This window comes from Triturus cristatus, chromosome 2_2 (assembly GCF_964204655.1).
Source record: "Triturus cristatus chromosome 2_2, aTriCri1.1, whole genome shotgun sequence".
Taxonomy (NCBI): Eukaryota; Metazoa; Chordata; class Amphibia; order Caudata; family Salamandridae; genus Triturus; species Triturus cristatus.
In genome coordinates, this window is record NC_140582.1 from 1244686781 (window position 1) to 1244714228 (window position 27448).

The following is a 27448-nucleotide window of genomic DNA, read 5'->3' on the forward strand; positions in this document are numbered from 1 at the left end:
CACCCCCACGTTCTCCCCAGTATCCCCCTCCCCGGAAGGGTGAGTATGCCCGTCATGGACTCCTCCCCCCTCCCCAATCCGCCCCACACACACAACCCGTCCTAAACTGGCACGCTGAAAAAACATGACCTCCTCAACTAGTCATGTAATTGCCGGGTGGGCGGGTGGCCAACGGTCCACTAACTATCCCTCCCTGAGGCGCTGGGGAATGGAAGAGGAAGGACTTCCTCTTCCTGCCCCTTTTAACCCTACCTGCGACCCCACCCCTTATCCCACCCCTTCCTCCCCTGTCCTTCCTTTTGCGCGAACTCCCCGGGGGAAGACTAGACCGCTGGTCTTACTTCCCCCGGGGGCCTCCTCGCGCAATAATCAGTCCACGCAAGGTACTTTGCGTAAAAGGCCATTTTATTAGGACAGGGTTGGACAACCATAACCAGAAACATAACACAAATCCCCAACAATCCCCAACAACAACATTCCTCACTACCCATACTCTCCAAGACTCCAACTACTCCATACCCACTTCACACCGCAACCTTCTCACTTCCTTTCGCTTCCTCACTTCTCTTCCAAAACTCCACACCATCTCCATTCGTCGTCCACTGTTCTGACGCACCCCCACGTTCTCCCCAGTATCCCCCTCCCCGGAAGGGTGAGTATGCCCGTCATGGACTCCTCCCCCCTCCCTAATCCGCCAACCAGGGAACCCCCGGAGGGCGGTTACCTGCCCCACCCCACACAAGTGCACCTTTCGCCCTCACCTCCTCCTACACCAGATCGACTCATTCCACAGCCCACTGATAAAATCCCTCATCTCCATCATATAGTAGGCGTTTCCCATGTGCGAAAGGTGCACGCCATCAGCCCTAAAAAGCAAGGGCTCTTCAAGCCGCAGACCAGGATGCGCCAGCACCTTGATCCCACAGTCCTCACAAAAAACTCTCATTGCCCTATTTAATTTTCTGCGGGCGCGTTCCACCGCAGCGGGCTTCAGCGCCCCCCTCCAAAACTTTCTGGGAATGAACTCTGTCCACACAATACAAGCGCCAGCCAGATTGCGTTTGATCGCTGCCAAGTCCCGCTGCATTAAGTAGATCAAGGACACCGCCGACTGCCGCACCAGATCGTTCTCTCCCAGGTGAATGACAAGCAGATCCGGACAGCCCTGCTGCGAGACCTTCTTCGTGAGCCAAGGCAAAAGTTCTCCCCATCGCATCCCACTCCTACCCCACCAGAAAACCTCATGACTGCAGCTTCTCAGGCCCAGGCTACGCCCGTACACCTGCCTGTCAGCAAACTTGGCAGCCCAATGCACAAATGAATGTCCCACTATCCAGGTAACCGTCTTGGCTCCAGGACCCCCAACACAACCTACAAAGAAAAAAGGAGCATTAGAAACGAGAAAGGGCACACAACACGCTCACACAGCCGCCGCGTACCCCTCCGCCCTACTTCCTCACGTACCGCTCGCAGCAGCGCGACCTCCATCTACCAATCCTCCTGATCTTATCCCAGGACCAACCCAGCCGTGCCGCCGCCGTTGCCGCGCCGATCCGGAAGGAGTGAGTCCCAAACCCCGCCGGGTCTCTCCCTAAGCGCCGCAACGCCATGCGCAGTACCGCCAAGAGCTGGTAAGCCGTGACCCGTTTCCCAGAAGCATGACAGAAAATTTCCCCCGCCAAACGGCCACACTGCCCGCAAAAACTGCTCCACTCCCGCACCGGGCACGCTGCCAACTCCCCCGACTCATTCAGCCACACCCACGTGCCTCTGCCAACCTGATCCGTCTTGGAACGCCCCAGCCATATCCCCAGGCGCCCCCCGTCCACACGTACATCCTCGAACCTCAACCCCATCCCCCCCCTACCCCCAAGCAACTCCGAAACCCGAAAGGCCCCAAAGAACATCCACGTCATACACAGGCGGAACAACGCCAACTCATACCGATCGTAACACAAAACCCCCAACTCCCCCAAAACATCCACCAACAGGCCAAAAGTGATCGCCTGGCGCAACGGCGCTCCCTCCCGCCCCCCCCGCTCCCTTGTCCAGCCCTTCAGCATCCTGCTCAGCAACTCACCCTTGGCCGGATCAAAACCCAGATAGATCTTCCCATAGAAAGAAATCCCTGCCAATTTCCCTGCAATTGTCACTGACGACAAACCCCTGTCCATGCAGTGCAAAACATAGCGCACGACACCCGCTTCACACTCACCCTGAGACATCCGCCAGTCCTCCCGCGACCAACCCAAGAACGCCCCCAACTCCACCCATGCCATACGATAAGTCCGCCGCGTGGACTCGGCAACAGACTGCTCCACCAGATTCACCACTCTCACTCCCCCCCAGCTCCAGATACCCTCCGGCACCTTGGTCTTGGCAAAGTCCGCTCCGGGCGCCAACCTTCGGAAACGCTGCCACTGCGAACGAGACAATGCATCCGCGATGTCATTGCTAACGCCCGGCACATGTTTCGCGCGAAACAGCACATTCAAGCGCAAGCACAGCAGCATAAAACTTCGCAGCAAGCGCAGCACCCGCAGGTCCCTCGCCCTCTGATGGTTCACCAGATCCACCACCGTCATGTTGTCCACATGAAAAAGCACCGATCGGTTCCGGAATTCCTGCCCCCACACCTGCAGCGCCACCAACAGCGGAAAGAACTCCAGAAACGCAATGCCCCTGCCCTGTGCCAACCAGTGCGCCGGCCACTGCTCCGCACACCACCGACCATCCCAGAACACACCAAAGCCGCGCGCCCCAGCCGCATCCGAAAAAATCTGCACCTGCCACACCATGTTGTCATCTGCAAAGTCCAAGGAGACCCCATTGAAGTCACTCAGGAACCCCTGCCACACTCGCAGATCCGCCCGGACACCCACCGAAATCCGCACCCTGTGATGGGGCAACACTGCCCCTGACATGGCCAACCCGAGCCGCCTGCAAAACGTCCTGCCCGCCCGCACCACTCGGCACGCAAAGGTCAGCAAGCCCAACAAACGCTGGACGGACCTCATATCAATCTTCCGTTGCACCATCACTTGGCTCAGACAGTCCTGTATCTCCAAAACCTTCTGCTGGGGGAGGCGCGCCATCCACTCCACAGAATCCAATTCAATCCCCAGAAACGCCAGACAACAACTGGGCCCGGCCGTTTTTTCCGGCGCCAACGGCACACCAAACTCCCCCGCCATCCTCTGAAACTGGCCCAAAGCCGCCCCACATTCCCCCGTCTGACCACGGCCTACAAACAAGAAATCATCCAAATAGTGGGACACCAGCCGGTGCCCCGCCCTGTCAGTGAAGGCCCATTGCAAAAAGGAACTGAAAGTCTCGAACAGAGCACAGGAGATCGCGCACCCCATGGGCAACACCTTGTCCACAAAAATGGCCCCACCGAACTGCATGCCCAGCAACGAGAAATCCTCCGGGTGAATCGGCAGAAGGCGAAACGCCGACTTGATGTCACACTTGGCCAATTCCGCCCCCCGCCCACACAGCCGCACCAATCCAATCGCATCATCCACCGACGCATACAACACCCGGGAATCCTCCTCCGCGATGAAATCATTCACTGACCGCCCCTCAGGCCAAGACAAATGGTGGATCAAGCGAAACTCGCCAGGTTCCTTTTTTGGAACCACCCCCAAAGGGGATATGATGAGTTCGGGCAGCGGCCACGTGTCAAACGGGCCGGCCACGCGACCTTCCAACACCTCTTTGCGCAATTTAGCCTCCACGACTTCCGGCAACTCCTTTGCTGACCGCAAATTCTCTGCCCACCTGCACTCCCGTGGCCCCTGGTACCCTACTCGAAAACCTTCCGTGAATCCCCAAAACAGCCGCAGCGCCGCCACCTGATCAGGGTAGCGGGAGAGCCACGGACCCATGGCCTCCACACTAACCGGTGTAGGAGCCCTTTGGCCCAGCCTGCCCCCTTCCTTTCGTGACCCGCCATTGCTCGGACGGGGTGGCCAAGGTGAAACACTGCGTGACCGGGTGCTTGCCACCACACTTAGAACACTCATGTTTAAATTTGCAGGGGTGGCGGGTGCAGAATCCCTTGTTGAAATTCCAACAAGCCCCAGTGGTGGCTCCCCCACTCTTTGCAGGCTGTCCGGTTGCGCCGGCAGCGGCAGCCTGCCCACCCGCACCCCCAGCTCCACTGGCGCCCCCTCCCGCCCCCCCCGAGGCGGGACGGGACTGAAAAGACCGATAAGCCACCGGAAGGCCACTCGCAGTGTGTGTAGCCGCAGAGGACTGCGTGGAGGCCATCCACTGCACCCACAGCTCCTGATCTACCTCTCCCCAGGGCTTGTCCGGGTTGACGCTGACCCTCGCCCGAAATTCCTCATCATAACTTAGCCAGGCAAAACCCCCAAAGTGCATCTGCGCTTTTCTGATGATATCCATGTATTTGAACAACGCAATCGCCCTATCCGGATGCTTCTCGCAATAAATACTGGCATAAATCAGGAAGGCCGACGTCCAATTCTCCATAGTTATCGGCACCCGAGGCCGCCGTGTCAATTCCCACTCCTCCTCTTTAGACCCCTCTTTCGCCTGAATCTCCCGATGCAACAATTTAAAGACATCCACATATTCGTGTTTCCAAATCCTGCCCCTTGTCTTTTCAGACAGATGGGACCCCAGGGGCATCGCCAACCCCATATAAGGCAGCTTCTTCTTATGTTTCTCACCCCCTTCCGCCTTCCCATCTGTCACCTTCTCCGTCTGAACACCAGCTCCCACCATTCGCTTCACATCCCCCTCTGGGGCCGCCGCCTTAGCCGGCACCTGCGGCTGCGCCGCCTCTCCCACCTCCCTCACCGACCCATCCCCCACCCCCACAGACCTACAAGACTTCTTACGCCCCCGCCCAAGCCCCTCATCCCACGCCCCCCACCATGTGCTCTCACCTGTCAAAGTGCGTGGCACCTCCTGCGCCCGTTCGCCGGGCCCTGGGGCCGACACCCTCGCCGCTGGCGCCTTGCTGCAGCTGGCTTTGCTGTCCTGGAAAACACCAAACTTCCTCGTTGCCACCGGCCCCGTCACCTCACGCACCTCGCCCTCTTCCAACTCCTCACTTTCCGACTCGTAATCCAGCTCTTCGACCACCACAGGCTCACTAGGCTCCATGCGCACCTCACGCACTACACGCTTCATTCCTTTTCCTTTCTCTCCAAGGACAAACTCATACTCCGGCGCCGATGATGCGCGCTCCCTCGATGGAGGGCAGGCCGCCGCGGACCCCCCTACTGCTTCGTCCCGGCGTCTGGAGGCCGTAGTGCGCCCCGCCGGCCCACCCCGGCCTCTACCAGCAATCAGCGCTGGCGTGGATCCCATCCCCCCCTCGTGACCGGCATAGTCCGAGGGGGCCCCAGCGCCACCAGGTCTCTGAGACGTCAAGTCCGTCCCTGCCTCAACCAGCCACACCCAGCGCCCGCGCCCCCGAGCCGGCCCAGCCCCTCCCCCGCGCGCCACCACCCCTCCCCCGCGCGCCACCACCCGGTCCGCCGCGCGCTCCCCCTCCCTCTCCCTAGCCGCGCACATCTCCTCCCAGCGCCGCTCCGTATCTTCAATCAGCCGCCGCTGCTCCCGGATACGCTCCTCTAAAGACATCTCGGCCCAACGGTCGTCCCACCGGCCCTCCCCCGCGGCCCGCGCCCCACGACCGCGGCCTGCACCCCCAGAGGGGCCAGGCGTCACAGGCCCCGTCCCCCGGCCCCCCACAGCCTTCGCCGGGCCCTTGCCTTTACCCCCCCGCCCCCACCCTTCCCCTTGCCCCCACCCCCCACGTCCGGCCCCTGGTCCCCCCACCCACCGCCCTCGCCCCCCGCGGACTCACTCCCCGAAAGATACAGGGAGAAATCATCCCCAACCCGCTCCTCTGCGTCCTCCGCCAAGTCGCTGTCCTCACTATAGTCAACCAGGAACGAGGCCCCCCCGCTGCCCCCAGCCCCCGCCCCCCCCCGGACCAACCACGCCTCCGCAGCCCCACCCTTGCCCTCAACAGCCCCCCCGCCCCCCCCCCCACAGGCACCTCAGCGGACGAACCCAGCGCCGGGAGGCTCAGACGCCTATCCCCTGGCTTCCCCCCAGGCCCTGCCTTCTTGCCCCCCCCTCGCGCGCCCACCGCATGTTTCTTGGGAGGCGGTTCCTCCATGCAGGCAACAACGGCCGCCGCAACCCCCGCGGACGCCGAACGCGGAGTCCTGGACATTCCCACCCACGCCTGCTCCAACACACCCGGCCGCAGAAGGTCCGCCCTCCCCGCACGCCCCAACAGCTGTAGCGCCGCCCGCACCGCCGCCTCATCCGGCGTCTGACCCCCTCCCAAGTCCATCGCGCTCGTTCCCCGCGCGAACCGCCGCTCCGCCCCCGCCGACTCCACCCGACACCCACAGGCCGCCAAACGTCGCCAAACGAGGCCGCCCGGAGACCCGCTCGTCAACTCGCCACACGCGCCGCTCCCGACGCGAGAACACTCCCCCGCCGATCCTCCAACGCTCCACAGCCCCGCTCCGCGCACCAACGGTCCACTAACTATCCCTCCCTGAGGCGCTGGGGAATGGAAGAGGAAGGACTTCCTCTTCCTGCCCCTTTTAACCCTACCTGCGACCCCACCCCTTATCCCACCCCTTCCTCCCCTGTCCTTCCTTTTGCGCGAACTCCCCGGGGGAAGACTAGACCGCTGGTCTTACTTCCCCCGGGGGCCTCCTTTGACACACGCGGGCGAGTGTGCCGACCTCTACTCCCAGAGCGGGAGCTGTTATGATTTAATTTGGCCCCGAGGGCCGGGCATAAGCTGCGGCACCATGTGGCACGAGCGCAGTTGCCAACACTGGCAACCCGCCGGCCATGCCGCGGGCGAGCGTGCCGACCTCCACCCTAGTCAGCCCGCCGTGGAGCGCCGTTAAGCGCACATCCACCCTGCCTAGCCCCTGGGCAGGCCTGCTCCCTCACTGCCCTGCTCTTCCTGCTCGACATGCGTCCTCCCCCCCCCAACTCTGGGTGTAAGGCGCATGGAACTCTATGTCCCCCGTGACCCCCTCAGGCCTCGGTTTCCATGACTACCTAGCCTCAGCGAGGATGGCCCCTCCGCATAACCGGCAGCCGCGCTACCCCGCAGCATCCCTCTGGTGGGCAGGGGCCTGCTGCACCCTGTAACCATATTGCGGCAATGGGTGGGGGGGGGGGGAGTAGGGGATGCCCCCAAGAGAGCCATGACCTAGTCACTTGGGGTGATGGGGAGACCGTGAAAATGAAGGTCCTAACCCTGAGGCCTTGCCGAGTACCGAGGTAGCTGCTGCCAGCGGGACCCCAAACCTTCCCGGCCCTGGCCCTATAACACCCACGGTAGCTTCAATAGTTGAGTAAATGGTCCAAGGCTGGAGTTTGGACAGTGCCTCTCACGGGCGACGCCCGCGTGATGGAGTCCCTGCTTTTGCCTGGGAGGAGGGGGGTGAGGCCAGGCCCGCCTAACACTAACCTCGTGGTCCGATGCGACCTCTAGCAGCAGCTACATCGGCGTGAGGGCGAGGGAACAAAGAGGCCGCCAGGGGGGCGGGTGAGCGGGAATGAGCGATCCATTCCATAGACCATCTCCCCGATCGGTCACTTTGCATCGAGCACAGACTAAATACTCACTGTCATTGAAAAGGTTTTTCACATTCGAGCCTCAGTGAGATATTACTACAACCAGAAAATGAGGTACCCTGGGGTGAGATATTTACTGGGTGTAAATACCTCCTATTCCAAAGTTGGAAATGAGGCAAACCTTGGCATGGTAATTCAAGCACCAAATTCCATATGTTTTGCCTTTCTACTGGACCTTTTCTACTGATAAGCTTTGGCAAGTTTGACCAGCACCCCCCAAGTACCTTTGCAACATTCATGAGTCAAGAGCGTTGGTCATCAAAGCAAGACCACTTTCCACCAATTCAGCAAGACGCAGATCACTTCAAAGGATCAGGAATCTGCTCTCTACAAAAAATTGAGGGCCGCATTGGTCATGTCGTTGCGTCGCATTCGCACCACGCAACAGGGTGTATCTGTGACAACTAATAAGTGTGATTTATCAAGCCACACAAGGCCACCTTGCATGAGCCAGAGTGGCTTGATGCATCTGGAGTTACACAACACAGTGCAAATCACTGTATTGCGTTATTCTGCCCCAGGGAAGCGTTCCATAGGTGGGGCATGGGTGCTCCCACGTGACACCCATGGATTTTAATGCACTCCTAGCTTTACCAGAAGCGGTAGACCTGGGAAGGGGCCAAAACTGCTACGCCGCCCCAGGTTTGGCATAGCGAGCAGAAACAAGTTTGTTTCTCCTCAATTGTTTTTCTTTGTATGTGCGCTGCACTCTGTGGCAGACATGGGAAGAGGAAAATGCCTCAGAAGATTGTTTTTGTGTATTTACAACGCAGGCACCCTTGCACCAAGGTGCCAAGGTGCAAGGGAGCCTGCATTGGTGCTACGCGGCACCTGTGCGGCAGTGCTAGGAAAATGCACCATATATTGTTAAATACAGTGCGTTCCTACACTTTGTATGTAAATGTAGTTGAGCTTATATAGCGCACAGCTACCCGCTGTGGGTTTCCCGGCGCTTGCTTAGGGAACCCGTCCTGGTATTCCCCTGTGAGATAGCAGGGTATCCACAAGGTGAAAGTCAGGCATCCCGCCGCGAGGGGCCGTTGTGGAGATTAAGCAAGCTATTGCCCAGAGTCGCAGAGTGTGACCCCGTGAGTCGAGGAGGCACCGGGGCGAGAATTATCGAGTCAGTGGAATTTTTAGCCCAAGACCCGCCGAGGCGGGGAATTGAACCCTGGTCCAGGACCGATCTCAGCTTCCGGGTCTGCCGCCTCTAACCCCTGAGCCACACTTTCCCTGTCATTCAGCTCGGCAGGGTGGCTTGCTGCACAGAACTTCATGAGTTTTTCATTAATAGGCCCCTAAACCCTGATTGCTTTGATCACACCCTCTTTTTAGGTCTGGCCGTTGAGACCTATGGTGCAATGGGTCAGCGCACTTTACCCACGGGCTCCCTTCCCTTGGAGTGATTGCACAAAGACAGTGCACTTGTTTACATCTGTCTAAAATTGTTTGTTCCTCTTCAGTGACAAAGCTGGTTCAACGCGCGCCTCCTTTTTAATTGCTGGTTATTTATTTAGCCTGCACCTTGGGTGCCCAGTTAGAGGGTGATCTATGTTCCTTTGCTTCTTAAAACTGCTGAGCTAAAGAGCGTAACTGCTTGCAATCAGAGGGCCATATTCGGTGGTGATTTACTCGTGTCTCCTTCACAAATAATAATAATAGAATGCAGGCATAACTGAAAGGATTGGTATTACCAAAATATGTCACTCCTAAAGAGGCCACCTCAGTGAACGTTACTTTAATTTGTAAAAAACATTCATAAGCCTAAAACAGTCACGTTTAAGTGGCTATAGTTTATTTTCCCTTGTTTGAATTTGTGGAATAGCCTTTACTTTTAAAAAACAAATCAGCAAAGGTCAGACCTATTAGCTCTGCCAGTGCTTGTTTTCTGATGGTTGTTTCCTTCTATAACCATCGATTTTCCGTGCCTAGATTTGGTTTACTCCATTTAGTGTTCAGTTCAAATGATAAAGAAATAAATAAAATAAGTGTTCTTTATAAATGGAATTATCCGCTCGACCATCTCCGAGCCCCCGCTAGCTTGTCGACTGCGCCCCAAATTTGCGGCTTCTACGCTGCGGTCGAGGACTGGTCTGCGCGTGCCGACACCATGACATGTAGGGGTGAAGCTGTCTCAAGACAACCCCTGTTTGGTCAAGGATTGGAAATCTGAGCAGTAATTACAGGTTGCATTAAATATCTCACCCTCTGTAAAACCTTCCAGAACCGAACAGGGAGAAGTGTATGATACTTGTCAGACCATGTGGAGTTTGTGCATTAAACACCAAAATCTGCATATTATTCCCCCAAAACTAGTGATAGGCGCTACTTCTCGCAGCGGATTAATGTCATATGTGAGGTGTCGCAATAAAAATCCCCTCACACCATGTCCAGGCAGCGACCAATGGGATGAAAGTGAGCAACGCCACGTCATACAATCCTCTTGTCCCATGTGATGAAACCAAAGTGACACCAGCGCGTCATGAGATGCAATGAAAGAGCCACACCACATGAAGTCATGTATGTTCATATCACGTGATTCGATGAAAGTGACACATCATATAAGGCAACACACGAAGCCATGTCACGCGCTGCCATCCGTACTCTCCACGGGGGGTGCCACAGTGATACCCGAGCCTTAAAGCGCCTCCTCACAGAAACCCATCTTTGGACTCTTGTGTGATGACGTCAGTGAATGAAGGACATTTCTCTGTCCTTTTGCCCACAGGAAGAAGACGCCAAAAGCAGAGCACCCGAGAGCATCATGGGAAGTAAGTGACCTGATACAGAGGCCAACGGTTATGATTGGTAGGGGGGGGGTGTTCATGGTGGGGGGGGGGGGGTACTGATCAGCACATTTCTAATGTAGTGTTACTGTGAAGAGCAGTGGGAAACCCCTACATAACAGGATAAGTGCTGGATGGAGTAAAGGGACACATCTGGATTAAATCTCTCTATTAAATACAATCATGACAAGATATGGACCCAGCACCCTTAATGCCCCAGCCAATGCTGCCCTGAATGTATTGATTGTGTAGGGTCTAATGGTTCATGGATTGAAACTCCTTTGGTCGCGTGAAGGGGTGGAAAGGTCCAAGCAGGCACAGTAGCCCCGGTTGGTTCGACAAGGAATGTTGTAACATGAGGTACAAACGTTTTACAGGCTTGAACCCAGCGCCACCAGGAGGTGGCAGTGAATGGCTCCTGCGAGCCTATAGGACAAAGTATAGAAATCTGGTAAGAACAAAGAAACGAGCAGCACAGGATGTAGGGTGACCAACCGTCCGTAAATTTCACGAGCCGTCTGTGATTTGGACCTCATGTCCATTGTCCGCGATGACCCCTTTAAGGGTGTCTTTTGTCAGTAATTTGGGCATTGCAGGGAGCGGCGCTGATCCCCTGCGAGAAGCCTCGGCTTCCTGATGGGGGCGCCTCGCACTCCTCCTCGGAGGACAAGAGCAGCCGCACCCGCCCATCGTCATTCTCTCTCCGGCTGATGATGGTCAGTCTGGATGCGGCTGATGATTGTCAGTCTGGATGCGGCTGATGATTGTCAGTCTGGATGCGGCTGATGATGGTCATTCTCTCTCCGGCTGATGATTGTCAGTCTGGATGCGGCTGATGATTGTCAGCCTGGATGCGGCTGATGATTGTCAGCCTGGATGCGGCTGATGATTGTCAGTCTGGATGCCGCTGATGATTGTCAGTCTGGATGCCGCTGATGATTGCCAGTCTGGATGAGGCTGATTATTGTCAGTCTGGATGAGGCTGATGATTGTCAGCCTGGATGCGGCTGATGATTGTCAGTCTGGATGCCGCTGATGATTGTCAGTCTGGATGCGGCTGATGATTGTCCGTCTGGATGCGGCTGATGATTGTCAGCCTGGATGCGGCTGATGATGGTCAGCCTGGATGCGGCTGATGATGGTCAGTCTGGATGCGGCTGATGATGGTCAGTCTGGATGCCGCTGATGATGGTCAGTCTGGATGCCGCTGATGATGGTCAGTCTGGATGCCGCTGATGATGGTCAGTCTGGATGCCGCTGATGATGCTCAGTCTGGATGCCGCTGATGATGGTCAGTCTGGATGCCGCTGATGATGGTCAGTCTGGATGCCGCTGATGATGGTCAGTCTGGATGCCGCTGATGATTGTCCTGGCTTCTTGTAGGTGTAATGTATTATATGTCTGAATGCAATAACAGAAGTAGCAGAATACCAGTCGGGTGTCACACTACACTAAGCACAAATATTTTGATTACGTGTTTTAAGCCACACCCTTCATTACATCAGAAACACCCTTGGGAGAGACCCCAAGTTTTTTCAACCCACTTAAAGCCCTGAAAACAATACCATGTCACAGTCACCTCACGTTCCAGCACTGTGCATCATGCATGACCCATGACTTCCACGTTTTCAGATTTCCTATGTGCAGGGGCATGGGGAATCCTCCCCCCCCCCCCCCCTGCCAAAAGGTGGGCGAGTGAGTAAGTGAAGGAGTGGGTGAATGGCTGGATGGATTAGTGAAAGGATGAATTGGTTGGATAATGAGAGAAAGGATAGATGGATGAGTGAGTGGAAGGATGGATGACAAAGGGTAAATAAATGAATGTCTGGGTGGAATGGTGGCTAGATAAGTAATAGGGTGTATGGATGTGTGAAAGGATGGATGGATGAATGAGTGAAAGGGCAAATGATAGGCGAGTGAACAAGTGGATGAGGGAAATGATTGATGGGTAGATGAATTGATAAGTGAAAGGGTGAATGGATGGACGGATGAGTGAGTGAAAGGGAGGGTAGATGGACAAATGAGTGGATGGATTAGAGAAAGGGTAGATAGATGCGTAAGAGAGGATGGATGGCTGAGGGATGGGGTCAATAAATGGGTTCATGATTGGATGGATCGGTGGGTGGATGGATGCGTGAATGGATGGCTAACAAAGGGGGATGGAGAGAGAAAGGGACGATGGATGAGTGAAAGTATGGATGGATGTTTGACAGGATGGATGGTCGAGTGGGTGTATGGATGAGTGAGAAGGATATAAGGATGGAGGAGTATAAGAATGCATAGATGAGCGAAAGTGAGGGTGAAGATCTGGAAGAAAGGATGGCTGGGTGAGTGAAATGGTGGATGGATGATGAGCAAATTAAAGGATGCTGGATGGGTGAAAGGGTAAATGGTTGCATGGATGAGTGAATGGATTGGGTGGAAGTGTAGATAGATGAGTGAAAGGATGGATGGGTGAAAGGGACGGATGGATGAGTGAAATGATGGATGGAAGGATAGATGATGAATAGATTTGGAAATGGTTGGATAGGTTTGGATATGGATGAGGACACAGATGGAAGGACAGAATAAATAGTGAAAGACTGAATGATGGATTAAAGAATGAATGGATGCCACACTCCCGGGTGACTCAACCCACCTTCCAAAACCGACACATGACGTCAGGCAGCAAGCGCAGAACTCTGGCATGAAATTTTCCTTTTGCCTGCCAAAAAGCTGAAACAAATTCCTTGTACAGTGCCGTGGTACCTTAAGAGACATTTAGGGGCCGATTCCAATCCTGGAAAAAGGCTGTACGAATCATTGTACGGAGCGTTTTCTCCGTACGACTCGTACCCGGTAAACTTTCCTTACAACCTAGGAAGTAAGATTCGTACAGAAAGCTTCTTTCCGTACGAATCCTACTAAAGACCGTACGGGTAAAGAAACCCAATTCTGATCCGGAACAGCCTGTACGTGAGTCTGGACGTATTTAAGCAGTGGTTTCTGGCCCAGCAAGTACGATTCGTCCCTACGGCACTCCGTATGGCTCTTTTCTTACGGGAGCCAAAAACAGCCGTAAAAGCAGAGTCGTACAAACGGAGCCCCGGTACGCTACGTTCTCCGCAGTAGTAAGAGTCGTACTCCGACACGTTCCCAGGGGTGCGAGTCGTACATGGGTGCGAGTCGTACATGGGTACGAGTTGTACTCCTGTACGACTCGTACCCCTGTACGACTCGTACCCGGGTAAAGTCATTCCCCGTGTACGGGACGCTTTCCGTACGAATCGTAAATCGGAAAGCCGGTCCGGATCGTACTTTTACGGTCGGACTGTATTTTTAGGATTCGTACGGAAAAGTGTCCGGGTCCGTCTCGTACAACTTTTCCCGATTCCATTCGTACGGATCGGGCCGATCTGTATGTATTTTTCCTGTACGAATCGTACTTCACGGGTCGGACGGGACTTGTACGATTCGTACGGAAATAATTACGGATACGAGTCGTACAGAAAAAAAAATACAGGATCGTAATCGACCCCTTTGCTGTTGTGCCGCTGGCCGGCACTGCTCCCATGCCACCGCGAAGCAGCACGAGCAGCTGTCCACCTGCCCCAAGGCCACGAGATGCGTGAGAGCATGGCTCCATGCAGCTCTTCTGCGGGGAAAGAGACAAGACAACGTAACCTGCACTTGCAGACAAAAGCACCGATGTAACTCGAGTCCATTCCACCACAATCCTTTTTTTCCTTTTAAAATGTTGTACCCGCCCACTCTACACCCCTGCCTACCAGTATGGATGGCATCTGACTCTTACATCTTGTAGCCCTCATTGTCATAAGTGACATTTCCTATACATTCACATTTAAGAGCCATTGTCTCTATATAATGTGTGTGATGGCGTGATGTAACCGACTCCGACACCCTGCCATACATACTTCGGGTGAGTAGCACTATAAAAGAAATTAAATACAGAGAGGTTCTATGTGAAGAGGAGGGGCACCATTGGAGGGTGGTAGCAAGGCCAGACTGGCGGTACCGTGCATCGGGCATTTCAGGGGGGGGGGCTGTTTTGTTAATGGTGAATAGCACTGCAAAGTTCTTTATTTTCCAGCAGTTTTCAGGCAACAATGAACGGGTCACGATAACTCTGGTGACTAATGTACCTGCTGTAGAGAGGGGGGCCATGGAGGTCCCAGGGAGTGGGGGGCATTTTAGTGACCTGTATAGGTGTGAAAGTCCTAGCACAAGTCATTTGCCCTCATTGGATGAGCAACAGCATACAAATATCCCTTGAAGGGCATTTTACCACCAGAAGTACAAAAGGCGCAGGTCAGTAAGAACAAACCTAAAGCACCAGGCCACATTTAGGGCCACTGATCTTTCTGGAAGATCTGCAGCTTTGGCCAGAGTGCTTACAAAGGTATTTCATGCATCTATAGCTAGCAGTGTTATTCCCCATTCCTAGTGATCTGCGGCCCTGGTACCCATTTATAAGAAAGGGAACCATAGCTGTCCTTCAAATAAGGCCTAATTCCCTTTCATTTTTTTTATTTTAAAAGTTTTATATAGCGCTAGCTTAACCCGTAGGGATCAGAGCGCTTTACATACACACTGTAAAAAAAAAAAAAAAAACAGAATGGAAATTGCAATGCACAGTAGGTAGGCAAATACAGTACGGAAGATAAGGTGGTTAACACAGTCCGATCACCAACTATCCTAGAATGTCTAGAGAGAGGAGTAAACTCGGATACTGAAGTCTAGGTTAGTTGACGTTGGTCAAGAAAGTATTTGTTAAGGAGATGGAGTTTCAGGTCCCTTTTGAAACAGGAGAAGGAGGGGTTGCATCTGAGGACTCTCTGGAGAGCGTTCCATATCCTGGGAGCGTTGCCAGAAAATGATTGGTATTGAGTGGTTTTATTTTACAGTTTCGGAGGAATAAGGAGCGAGTTGGAGCTTCTCAGAGTTCTGGATTAACCTGCTCTTACCAGTTTGTTGTTCAGGTAGTTAGGGGCCGGAGAGTGAAGGGTTTTGTGTGTGATGCAGGCCAGTTTGTAAATACACCTCCCTTCCATGGGGAGCCAGTTGAGGAAGTTGAGAGCTGGAGTGATGTGATCAAATCTTTTTACTCCAGATACGAGTCGAGCGGCCATGTTCAGCACTGCCCTTAGAGGGACTAGGTGAGCTTTTGGAGTCCCTGTTAGGATGGCGTTCCTGTAGTCTATTTTAGAGAGAACTAGAGATTGGACTATGTCTTGAGTTCATCATGGGGAAGAAAAGGTTTCAATTTCTTGAGGTGTTTTAGAGAGAAAAGGGCACTTTTTGCAGAGTTTTTGATGTGGGCCTCCAAAGATAAGTTCTTGTCAAGGGTGATGCCTATCCGACTTAACTGAGTCGGATAGGACGATGGGGCAGTTTAGGGCGACCAGATTCTTGAGCCACTCTTGGATTGGTCGATGGTTGCTTTTTGGAGAGAACAGGATTAGTTCTGTTTAATCTGGGTTGAACTTTAAGTGGTTAGCGTTGAACCAAGTTTGGATCTCGGTTAGAGTGGCATTGAGGTGTTGGATGTCGCTGGGAGACTTGATTTTGAAATAGATTTGGGTGTCATAAGCGTAAAGGTGGTAATTCACCCCAGCTTTTTTAAAGATGATTGTGAGGGGCTCCATGAAGAGACTGAAGAGGGACGGGGAGAGGATCGAGCCTTGCGGACCCAAAGTGTGACTTTTGTTGGCTTCGAGAGACAGGAGTTGATTTTAATTTTGTTGCGAACAATGTTGCAGGAAGTAGGTGAACCATTTTAGTACTGTGCCATTGATGCCGGAGCGCTTCGACAAGGTCTCTAGAAGCGCTGGAGGATTTACTGTGTTGAATGGCGCAGATAGGTCAATAAGGATGAGTCGGCAGGCATCACCTTCATCTAAAGCCTTGTGAATATCATCAGAGACGTTGAGCATCGCTGTTTCCGTGCTGCAGCCTTTCCTGAATCCTATTTATTTCTTTTACTTATTTACTACTTTTCCTCTAATTCAGCATATCCAACGCGCTGCCCTATTTTTCAACCTATACCGCTATCAATATATCCTCCACCTCAACTCTGACTCATCTCAAACCTCTTTCTACTACTCTTTCCAATGCACTAGCATATTTCTCACCCAATACCTCTATCAATATATCCATTACCTCCACTTTCTCATTCATTCCTGACCCTATACCACTACTATGATCCTCAAAATAACCCTTTCGAGACTCTTCCCTACTCCACCCCTCCTTACATCATCTCATACCTCTTTTTACCATTCTGATCCCCAAAACAAACCTTTCTGAACCCTCCCTCTGACTCTTCCCCCTCCACCTCCCTTTTGCTCATCCCCCTTCACCTCCCTTTTGCTCATCCCAAGCCTCTTCCTCCTGCTATGAGCTCCAAAACAAACAAACCATTCTAAATCCTTCCCCTCTATCCCTCCAGTAGCCTTCTCAATCCCAGAAACTGACTAACACATCCACCACTCAAGATACTTTCATATTTTCACTATACTAATTCACCACTAATCCTTTATGGGTTCTAGCTACTAGCTGAAAAAGCACTTTGACGCCTCGTAGGAAGGCGCGTAGGGATAGCAGGCTGGGGAGCATTCAAGCGCCTTTTCTTTCACCCCAATGGAGATCTTTATGCCGTCACTCATCAGGGTGAGCTCTACGCGGGCCTCCCGCCGACCAATGAAAACCAGGTTTGGAAGGACACACTAGGTAAAAAAGTTGGTTATGGCGGATGGGATAGATTTGTCGCCCTCTTCTTCGACCCCCAAGGGATCCTGCACGCAGTGACTGCTGATGATAGATTTGTAAAAGGAAGTCCTCCAACGAGTGTAAATGACAACTGGATTGCAAGAAGCCAGGCCATCGGAGCCGCTGGGTGGAGCGGTTTAACCCAGTTTATGTCCTTTACTCCTGACGGCAACCTTTGGTGTGTCTCCAAGAAAGATGGGAAGATCTACACGGCCTCTCCGCCAACCTGGGGTGACAACTGGATTGGAAGAGCCCAAAATCTGGGCGTGAGCTACTTCTTCAAATTCATGGCATTTACAACTCAGTGAAGAAAAGAGCTCAACACCCTTGTCTACGTAAGTATGACGTCATCACCTCCTCTAAAACTTTTCACAAAAGCTCTTTGTTGAACTTTGCCTTTGATTTATTCACTCTTCTTTCCTACAGGGAGTTTTCAAAATGCACAGATGCTAATGTCAGTGTAGCCAACACACTCCATCCATCCTCTGTTCTCAAACATCATTGTTTCCTCCTAATGAGTAACAAGGCTCCCTTTTTACAAGCACCCCTTGGCACATTAATGGCAGCTGATTGGGGAATAGGTTGAGATGTTGGCAGGGGTGCCAGACCTTGGGTGACAGTTTCTCTTACAAGCAGGAGCAGTATGTAATTAAAACAGCACTTGCTTCAGTCTTTATTTTTTGATTTTCAGAAATAAAACACCAAAGCAGGGTTTACTTTATAACACTAGACGGATGTCCTGGAAGAGTTGTGGGTATCCGGTTTGTGACCACTAGGTCTTGCATTATAGACATTTAAGGACCAATCAAGGGTGGGCGCCCCTCCCCAAGTGACTAATGCAAAAAAAACGATTGGTGGACAGAATGTTGAACAATGTCAGCATCCTGGGACCGGTTTTGGGGTTTCACCCCTCTTCAGCCAGGATAACTTGACTCCAGTGGCATGGAGAGCACGGACCCATGTCTGGGCATACCCGTCACACTCAGGGTGACAAATGCAAAAAGAACAATTGATTGACCGAATGCAGGACAATGTCCTACATTCACCCCAGGACAGTTCTGGGCCTAAAACCATAGTTTCTTTGTTCCCCACACCTCCTCAAGGTTAGACCCAGTTATATGTATATCAGTCTTGACCCGGTTCTCCATGGGTACAGCCCAGCCCGAACTGCCAGGCCAGGTCCTCCATGGACCAGTAACAAGCATCCTGGGACTGGTTTCGGGGTTTCATCACTCATTAGCCAGGTTAGCTTGACTCCAGTGGCATGGAGAGCACGAGACCCACGTCTCAGCATACCCATCCCACTTGGGGTGACAAATGCAAAAAAAACATTTGATGGACAGAATATTGAACAATGTCAAACATTCTCCCCCGTACAGAGATGAATGTTTGCATTGTTAAGCATTCCATCCATCATTTGATCCTTTTGCTTTTGTTGCCCTAAGTGGGAAGGGTATGTACAGACGTGGGTCCCGTGCTAACTGTGCCACTTGATTCAAGCTAGCCTAGCTGATGCCCCAAAACTAGTCCCAGAATGTTTGTTTCCAGTCCAGGGAGGACCTGGCAGTTCGGGCTGGATTGCTCCCATAAGGAGCAGGGTCATGACTGATTTGCATATGGCTGTGTCCAAACTTGGGTGGTGTGGTGACCAAAAGAACGATGGATTAAACCCAAATACTTGTGAATTGGGCTGAATGTTTGCATAGTTCAGCGTTCCATCCATCATTTGTTCTTTTTGCTTTTGTCGCCCTAAGTGCTCTGGGTATGCGCAGATGTGGGTCCCGTGCTCGCTACGCCAATTGATTCAAGTTAGCCTGGCTGATGAGGGGTGATGCCTTAAAACTGGTCCCAGAATGCTTGTTGCTGGTCCAGGGAGGACCTGGCTTGGCAGGTCAGGCTGAACTGTTCCCCTAAGGAGCAGGGTCAAGACTGATTTGAATATGGCTAGGTTCAAGCTGGGCTGGCTGGCGAGCAAAAGAACGATGGATTAAACCCAGATCCTTGTGACTGGGGGTGGTTGTTGGCCTTGTTCAGGATTCCGTCCATCATTTGTTCCTTTTGTTTTTGTCTCTAAAAAGAGTTGTAATTCCGTTCCTCCCTGGAACTCAAGCACTACGCCTGGCACACCTTGCTGTAGGTTGCACCAGATCATTCTGGTCACACACAGGCACACGTTGCGCAAAGCCGACATCACCGGTAGATGGTGTGGGCCCCTCGTATGAGATCTTTGATATCCCTGAAACCTTTAAGAGAACAGGACACCAGCCAAATAGTCCTTTTGAGCCCACTTCAGGGTGCCACACCAACAGGTTGTCGGCCCAGACCAGCCACTGTTCAGGACGGCACGTGGTCCTTTCCACAGACAGTTATCCGTCATGTGCACAACAGAGTCCTTTGGCAATGTGCACCACGCAGACCAGATTCTCCGGTCCTGTGTCCCCACAAGTGGATCTCCCCTCTTGGTGAGGTGGCACTGAGTAGCAGCTATACCCCATTGGGCCTTTGAAGCTGGGGGAAGGATCAAAGGGTATTCCTTTGGACCACAGATGTGACCCCTAATTTCCCGTCCTGTCTGCCATGAGGTTACAGAATGAAGATCTCTATCTTTATGGGACCGTCCTCTTGCCCCAGAGGCCGGGTGTTACAATCTCTGCCCGCCCATATATTCCATCAGACCCACAAATGGCAGAGGTCGGCTATCTCAATTGCATGCCCAATGGTTTGACTGTCGCTGGGGAATGTCCAGATGTGTTACCCCAGACTCCAGTGTTAATCAGTGCCAAACACCGTGGCACACAAAGTTTGATGCATAGAAAGGTCCAATTTCCATAAGTGGCATTTCCACGCAATATATGCTAAGCACACACTAAACAGTGGAATGGGTTTGGCCTAGCGAAGCCATTGATAGGAAGCCTCGCGAGGCTGCGTCACTACAATCCATTATTGCAGCTTAAAATCCAGGCGACCCCTTTTTCATTCTCGTTTAAGGGAAAAGGAAGCCTCCTCTGTAGGGGAACCCTCGTGGGTCTTTTTAATTACCTGGGCAGTGAACACCCATAGGTGCCTGCCCAGCCCTCACCTTCCATCCTAATTGAGGCCAAATGCTTTCCCCGGATGGACCGTGTTTGCTATGCGCCAGCCAGAGTATGCGCACAAGGGCAGTCTCACAGATCTGCTGTGGCAGGTCGGACTCATGTTTTATATGTGCAGTCCATGAAAGTGCGCACATCGGCCTTCAACAGCAGGTCTGACACGTAGGAAAACCACCCCAGCGGTGTAAGCGCACACCCAGGCCACAAATGGCAGGCTGACCTAGGTTTACAAACATCATGTCCGCACCACTTCCAAACATGCGTTGGAAGGGTATGTGCACTTTCGCAGTACAGTGGGAAAGGGCCTGGAGCCCTAGGGCTCCACCTGAGAACCAGCAAAACATAAAATGGAAAAAGCAAAAAGTTTAGGGAAACGGTATCTGACAAGAATCAGGTCCAACAGTTGGTTTGGACGAATTTGTGTCCGTTCCTTTTTTCCTTCCATGTGGAGTGCCGCAGGAGTCCCACCTTTTTAAACTTATATTTCACTCCTTTGGCCAGGCTTCTAAAATCTTTTGGTTTTTCAATAATCTCGTATGCTGATGACACCCAAATCGCAGTCTGTGTCCAATTATCTCGATCATACAGCAGCCAGATTCCAAGACTGCATGCTGCACATAGGCAACTGTATGTTTAGTGCAAAAGATAAGGGCCCCTTGTAATCAATTAAAATTTCCTATGACGGGGAAAATCGAAATTGTCAATCAGAATCACTAGGCAAACCTAATGTCAAATGAGAATAGAAGGAAGACCCAAGTCAAAAGAACTGATCAAGAAACAACTCACCGCCCACAGGCAATAGCTGAGACAGACACCAACAATAAGACTCATGGCCCACAGGCAGCAACTGAGACGAACACCCACAATAAGACTCACCGCCCACAAACAACAACTAAAATGGACACCTACAATAAGAATCGCGATCCGCAGACAGCAACAGACATGCACACCCACAATAAGAATCACCGGCCACAGACAAACTGAATTCAAAACGCACAATAGGACTCACCACCCACAGGCAACAGCTGAGACAGACACAACAATAAGGCTCACCGCATGAAGGCAACAACTGAGATGGACACTCGCAAAAAGACTCACCACCCATAGGCAACAACTAAGATGGACACCTACAATACGAATCGTCCCACAGGAAACTGAGGCGCACACCTGCAATAGGAATCGCTGCTCACAGCCAACAGAGATGGACACCCACAATAAGAATCAACACCCACAGGCAACACCTGAGATGGACACCTACAATAAGACTCACCACCAGCAGAAAACAAATGGCCACCTAAAAACATGCTGCACGGGGGGGGGGCTTGTAGGCAAGTACATGGGCTCTGAAAAGAGTGCAGAGGTCTCTATGGACTGGGGACCGTGGGAGCACAAAGGTTTCAGAGATTCCCCGGCTGGTGGGGCTGGGTGCAGAGGAAGTACGTGATCTGAGCTCTGGTGCGCAAAGTGCACCTCGCGGTCAGGGGCAAGAACCTCAGAGGGGCTGGTGCAGGATAGCTGGGCCACTCAGAGAGGGGTCTCAGGGCTGCTGACATCCCTTGATGGGTGCTAGGTCCTCAGGCAGTTGGAGTCTGGCTTGGGCTCCTGGTGCCTCCACATTTGGTGAGGAGTCAAATTTGATCTTTCAGAGCTGTGCAACCGTCTTCTGGGCAGTTGCAGTGTAGACGGGCCAGGGAGCTGCAAGTCGAGAGTTTGGATCCTGCAGTTTCGGAGCCTGGAATTCACGAAAGTAGGTCCTCTGCCAAATTGCCTAAGAACTCCCTTGGAGTAAAGTGCTGGAGGGTCCCTAGGATTTGTAGGGGTCTTCCAGTGGCAGGACAAGACAGTGCTCCACGATTGTTCGGTCTTTGGGATGCAGGCAGGGTTTTGTGACAAAATACATTCCAGGATCTCTGTTCTCGGTGTCAGCTGCTCTTCTTTGCCCTTGATCTTCTTGTGTCCATCGAATCTGAATCTCAGTGCTCAGGGGTGTCACAAAAATACAAAATTAGGGGTGTTACAGGGGGTGCCAGGTAGTGGCCAATGGGCTACTTACCTTTAGGCTGACTACACCCTCTAAATGCTCAGCACATGTGGAGAGTGGGCATGACCCTGACCCTGATAGGCTATTTTCCCCATCTTCAAGATGGTGGAAAGTGAATGAGGAGACCACATTGCCTGTCCCACATTAGGGGTCCTGCAGATTGACTGGGGACCCTCGTCCTCATCTAACTAATTTTTCCCACATGTCTTCAAGCCGAAAGTGGGGTCAGGACAGGAGGGGGGGGGGGGGTTGCCATCTGATGCTGGCAGGAGAGGCAGGCATGGAGCAGAGTTAAAAGGTGGCATCACCTTTGAAGCTTCCTGCCCTGGAAAGCTGTTCCTGCCTGGAGGAGGTGTGAAGCACCTTCGCCCAGGACAGGCATTGTTTCTGGCCCCTGGGAGTAAAGGTTCTCACCCCATGGGTCCAGAAACGTGTCTAGTAACAGCAGACTGGTGGAGACCAGTCAGGAACACACTAGAAGTCAGTCGGCTTCTGGGAACCCTTCTAAATGGTCCTCTGGGTGCAATAATCCATAAATCTAACACTGGAATCAGTGCGAGTTTATTATGAGGTGTTTGGTACCAAACATCCCGTAATACAGTGAAGCCATCATGGAGCTGGGTAGCTCATAATGATGGGTTTCCAGCCCATGTATGCTCGATGGCTTCCCTGTTCACTTACGATATCCAAGAATCGACATGGATATTGCAGGGGCCTATCTGCTCATGCAGATGTCCTCACAGGGGGTTTAGTGCACCCTGCTTGAAGGGCGACCTGCCAATATCCCATGCTGTGATTGTGGGCATGGCACATAGCCAAGTCCACTCTTCGCTTTTGTCTGCACCAAGGCACCCAGTCTGCAGTGGCAGCATGTGTAGCCTTGGTGAGGGGTCCCTAGGGTGGCACAATTTGTGCTGCTACCCTTGGGTCCCTCTTCAGTGCCAAAGCACTAGGTACCAGGTGTACCATTTACAAGGGACTTACAAGCAGAACTGAAGTGATGCCAATTGGGAAACAAAAGGTACAGTTTAGGGAAGGAGCTCTGGTACAGGGGGCTTGGTCCAGTCAAAATCACATCATTTTCCAGGCAAAAGGTAGGGGCCAACCATGTTCAAAAGAGGCACTTTGCTACACATGGGCATGCCACTAGAATGACAGACCTCTGCCATTTGGGGGCCGGATGAGATAGATTGGAGAGAGAGGTTTTGACACTTTGACATTCATTCTGATGGTGGTGGGACCGCATTTGGTGGTTCATCTGCTGTGACGGTCTGAGTGACGCATTAGAATGCATGTGGTCGAAGCAGCAGGCTGAGGAACAGTCTGGTGCTTTCCAATGGGCTCATGGAGCTCGTCGGAGGGTCAGTAACATCTACAATAGGGACAATGTCCCTTTCCGCCTGTCTTTTCACAGTGGTTCATCCGCCATGAAAAGGCAGGCGGAAAGTGACTTTGGGGGCCCATAGCGGGCCCCCCTTTCCCATTGGCCCTTCAATATGGTGCCCGCCTAAACATCCCTGCACCATGTGGCAGACACCGCATGGTGTCTACCATGTGGTGCAGGGATGTTTTTAAAGTATTCATTTTCTATTGCTGGTTGTGCTTATAGTAGGTGTCCATCTCAGTTTCCTGTGGGCAAAAAATTCTGAAGCTTCGCCTCGAGGTACTTCCAGCCAGGGACACTGGGGAATGACTAATGGATTAATTGGTCTTGCACATTTCTCTAAGCTTTTCTGCTGATTCCACTGATCCCAACAGTCCTCATCAAGTTGTCCCAATTGAGAACCAAGATGACCCGCAGAGCTCCGGAGTGGCCACGTCAACGGTGGTTCACGGACCTCCTTCACCTGTCCGTCCATCCACATCTCAAGCTGCCATGCAGACCAGACTTGCTAACAAAGTTCGGAGTCCAGATGTTACACATCAATTTCTCCTCTTTGAATTTGGCAACATGGCTCCTGAGCTAGTACAGTATGGGCAGAGCTAGTACAGTATGGACAGTTGAATCTGCCACAAGACTGCATGGATATCTTGAAAGAGACTAAGCGGCCTTCCACCCGTTCTGCATATGCCTTCAAATGGAAGAGATTTTGCATATGGAGTTCCTCTAACTGTGTGGACCCTATATCTTGCCAGGAAGTTGTCATTCTTTCATACTTGCGTCATTTGGCAAAATCTGGCTTGCAATTCTCTTCTATAAAGGTTCACCTGCCTATAGAAAGTTCCTTCTCAAACCACTTTTTCAAAATCCCCGTCATGAAGGATTTTCTAGAAGGGTTGAAGAAGGTTTTACCTTCAATTATGCGTCCTTCTCATCCCTTGAAGCTTAACATAGTACTTTCATATCTTATGCAGGACCCCTTTGAGCCGATCCACAAAGCCTAGCTGCAACTCCTTTCTTGAAAGACACCTTTCCTTGTAGCAATAACATCGGCTTGCAGGGTTAGCGAGATCCAAACATGTTGCTCTCACGAACCATATACAGTCTTCCATTCTAGCAAAGTGGTCATGAGAACTCACACAATTCCTCTCCAAACATATTTTGGACTTTCATGTTAATTAAACCATCTCCTTAGCAACTTTCTTTCAGAATCTCTCTACTCCAGCTGAAAGATCTCTTCATTCTCTGAATCTAAGGAGACTTTTGAAATTCTCTCTCGATAAGGCAAGGGACATCCCCAGACAGTCCCAATTGTTCATTAACTATGGTCTGGTCCATTCAGGTTTAGCCACTTCCAAACGTTCCATCTCCCGATGGATAGTTTCCCACATCCTTTTGTGCTACCATTGAACTAACGAGACAATAGCAGCTAAACCTAAACCGCACTCCACTAGAATGAAAGCGGCTACTGCTGCTTTGAGGAATATCCCTGTTCCAGATATTTGCATAGCAGTCACGTGGAGATCTGTCCACATATTTACTAAACATTACTGCCTAGACTCGGGTGTTAGAGCAGACGCTCAAGTAGAACAGGCCTCTCTCAGAAATCTATTTACTTAAAAGGCTACCTTCGATCACTCGGTCTTCTTCACCGCGTTCTGTGGAGATGGGCTTGCTACTCTATTCAGTGCTTATGACTATAAAAGGAAATCCCCTATGTGAGAAGTAATAATTTCTTACCTATAACTCCCTCCCTCCTCCCCTGTTGAGTAGACAGAGGTACCATGGGATCTAAATATCATCCAGCGTCGCCTCCAAAAAGAACTGAAGCAACTGCCACCTGCTAAGCATGATGGGATACTGGTGGTCTCCGTTCTTAACTGATGGAGTGCTCAGCTCGTCATAACAGCCGTGGCCCGCCCACGCACGATTAATCCCCCCCCTGTGTGGGAGAATTAATCAGTGGGCGGGGTCGTGACGAGCTCAGCTCGTCATGAGCACAGCTCCACTGTGAGTCATGACGAGCTCAGCTCATCACGAGCACAGCGGCGCCACAGCCCCACCCCACCCCCCACACGGGAATCACTCCCACAGGGAAGGGGTTAAAGGCACAGCCTCTATTTTTACCTCGTATAATGACAGCCTATGGGGCTACTCTGCCCTGCTTCCCTTCATCTTTAAGCTCCATCAAAAAAGGATTTGTGAAAGAGATGTGTGCTGTTGTATTTCAACATCTTGAAGTTATACACAGATATAATTCTCCTGGCCCCTCTTTTAAGTACAAGATCAAGAACAGGGTCATTGTGGCCGAGTCCTACAGGCTGCATAATATTTGTCTTTCTAAGGTGACTGCTGGCCTTCCTGAAGAAACGTGAACATTTAAACTTAGAAAGATATATTCTGAAAAAGTGCTCAAAGGTCTCTGGAGGTGGGCGTGACTATTCAGTGCTTATGACTATAAATGGAAATTCCCTACGAGAGAACTGGAGTTACAGGTCAGAAACTATTCCTGCTAGACTGTCCCTTTGTAGGATGATGCCAGCTAGGGTTTTGAGGTGCATTAGGACATCTTTCTCTGGGTCATCCCTTTTCTTTATTTAGACGTCTTAAGATTCGTGTTGAGGATTAAACTTTGTTCAGGGTTAGAGCTTGCATTGTTTGAAAGGAACTATCCTGTGACTACAGGTAAGCACAAAATCCCAGGTGATGTCATCAAACAAACATTCATTCATGCCTCTTCCTGGTCATTGTTAGAGATGAGAACTCTTTTCTTATTCTTCGATGGATGACTCTTAGTAACAAGAAAATGACTTATTATGTTTCTTCGTTACTACTCCATGCAAGACGTCTTCCTAATCAGAGAGCTCTGCTCAGGGGAAGCAGCCGAGTAGTTTATATATGATGCATATTTCACTTTGGAAAGGTCAATGAAATATATAAACGTGTTTTTGTGTTTTGGTTTGTTGTATCTGCTGACTGACTGTGGGGCTTAAAGTTAGTTTTCTGCTTACACGTGTATCTTTTATTAGTTTTACTAGAATGACGACAATAAGAGATGTTTAAAGGGTCTGGATGAAAGCCACGCCTCAGGAAGTTCAACGCTGGACACCACTCTATCCTGAAATGTTACAGACCCTCTAATTCACCCAGTTCCTGATTGGAGGACTGATTTTTACAAACCGGCTGAGACCGTCTGGAAGAAGAATCATGTTGTTTTGTTGCTCACTATATATGCACGAATACTCTGCAGCTGTACAATACCTTTTTTATGGTTGTCTCATATTTTCAAATAAAGGGTGATTGAAGGGTCAACATTTGTCCTCCCCAATTATTTATTTTGTAGTTCTGTCTTGAAAGAGCAGCTGTCACCAGATAATTACATGAGCATCACTAGAGTTGGGTGATGGCTCCGCCCACATGTTGTGAACCAGTAGTACATGTTTTCATTGGGCGGAAGTTGTGTGCTTCCACAAAAAGTGGATGGCCACGTCACCAGCAGGGGGACACTAGAGGGGCCAGCCTCTTGCGTTTCCTCACTGCCTATGGGGTAGTATTTTTTTCTGTGGTTTTCCTGGCCTGGAAGTTGGCCACTGAGAGTGTGAGATTTCGCCTCCCCGTGACCCCAGGTATGATGTCACTACCGTGATGGTGTGGGGTATTTAGGTGGGCACCACACCTGGATATTTCTCTTTCAGAGGCCAGTAGAAGAGGAATTTGGGCAGGC

The 27448-nt window shown here is 51.7% G+C and overlaps 1 protein-coding gene and 1 long non-coding RNA gene across 2 annotated transcripts; one reads left to right on the forward strand and one right to left on the reverse strand.

Annotated features, from left to right (window-relative positions):
• Positions 1-716: 716 nt before the first annotated feature.
• LOC146863503 (uncharacterized) lies at positions 717-5426 on the reverse strand. The gene is made up of 2 exons (XM_085643382.1): positions 4920-5426; positions 717-1371 (listed from the first exon to the last, which is right to left on the reverse strand). The coding sequence occupies exons 1-2, from the start codon at positions 5344-5346 to the stop codon at positions 758-760; spliced, it is 1041 nt and encodes a 346-aa protein (XP_085499508.1). The 5' UTR covers positions 5347-5426; the 3' UTR covers positions 717-757.
• Positions 5427-17443: 12017 nt separating this feature from the next.
• Positions 17444-27036, forward strand: LOC146863504 (uncharacterized). Its single transcript, XR_014978263.1, has 2 exons — positions 17444-17545; positions 26754-27036. It is a non-coding gene; the product is annotated as an uncharacterized LOC146863504 (long non-coding RNA).
• Positions 27037-27448: the final 412 nt, after the last annotated feature.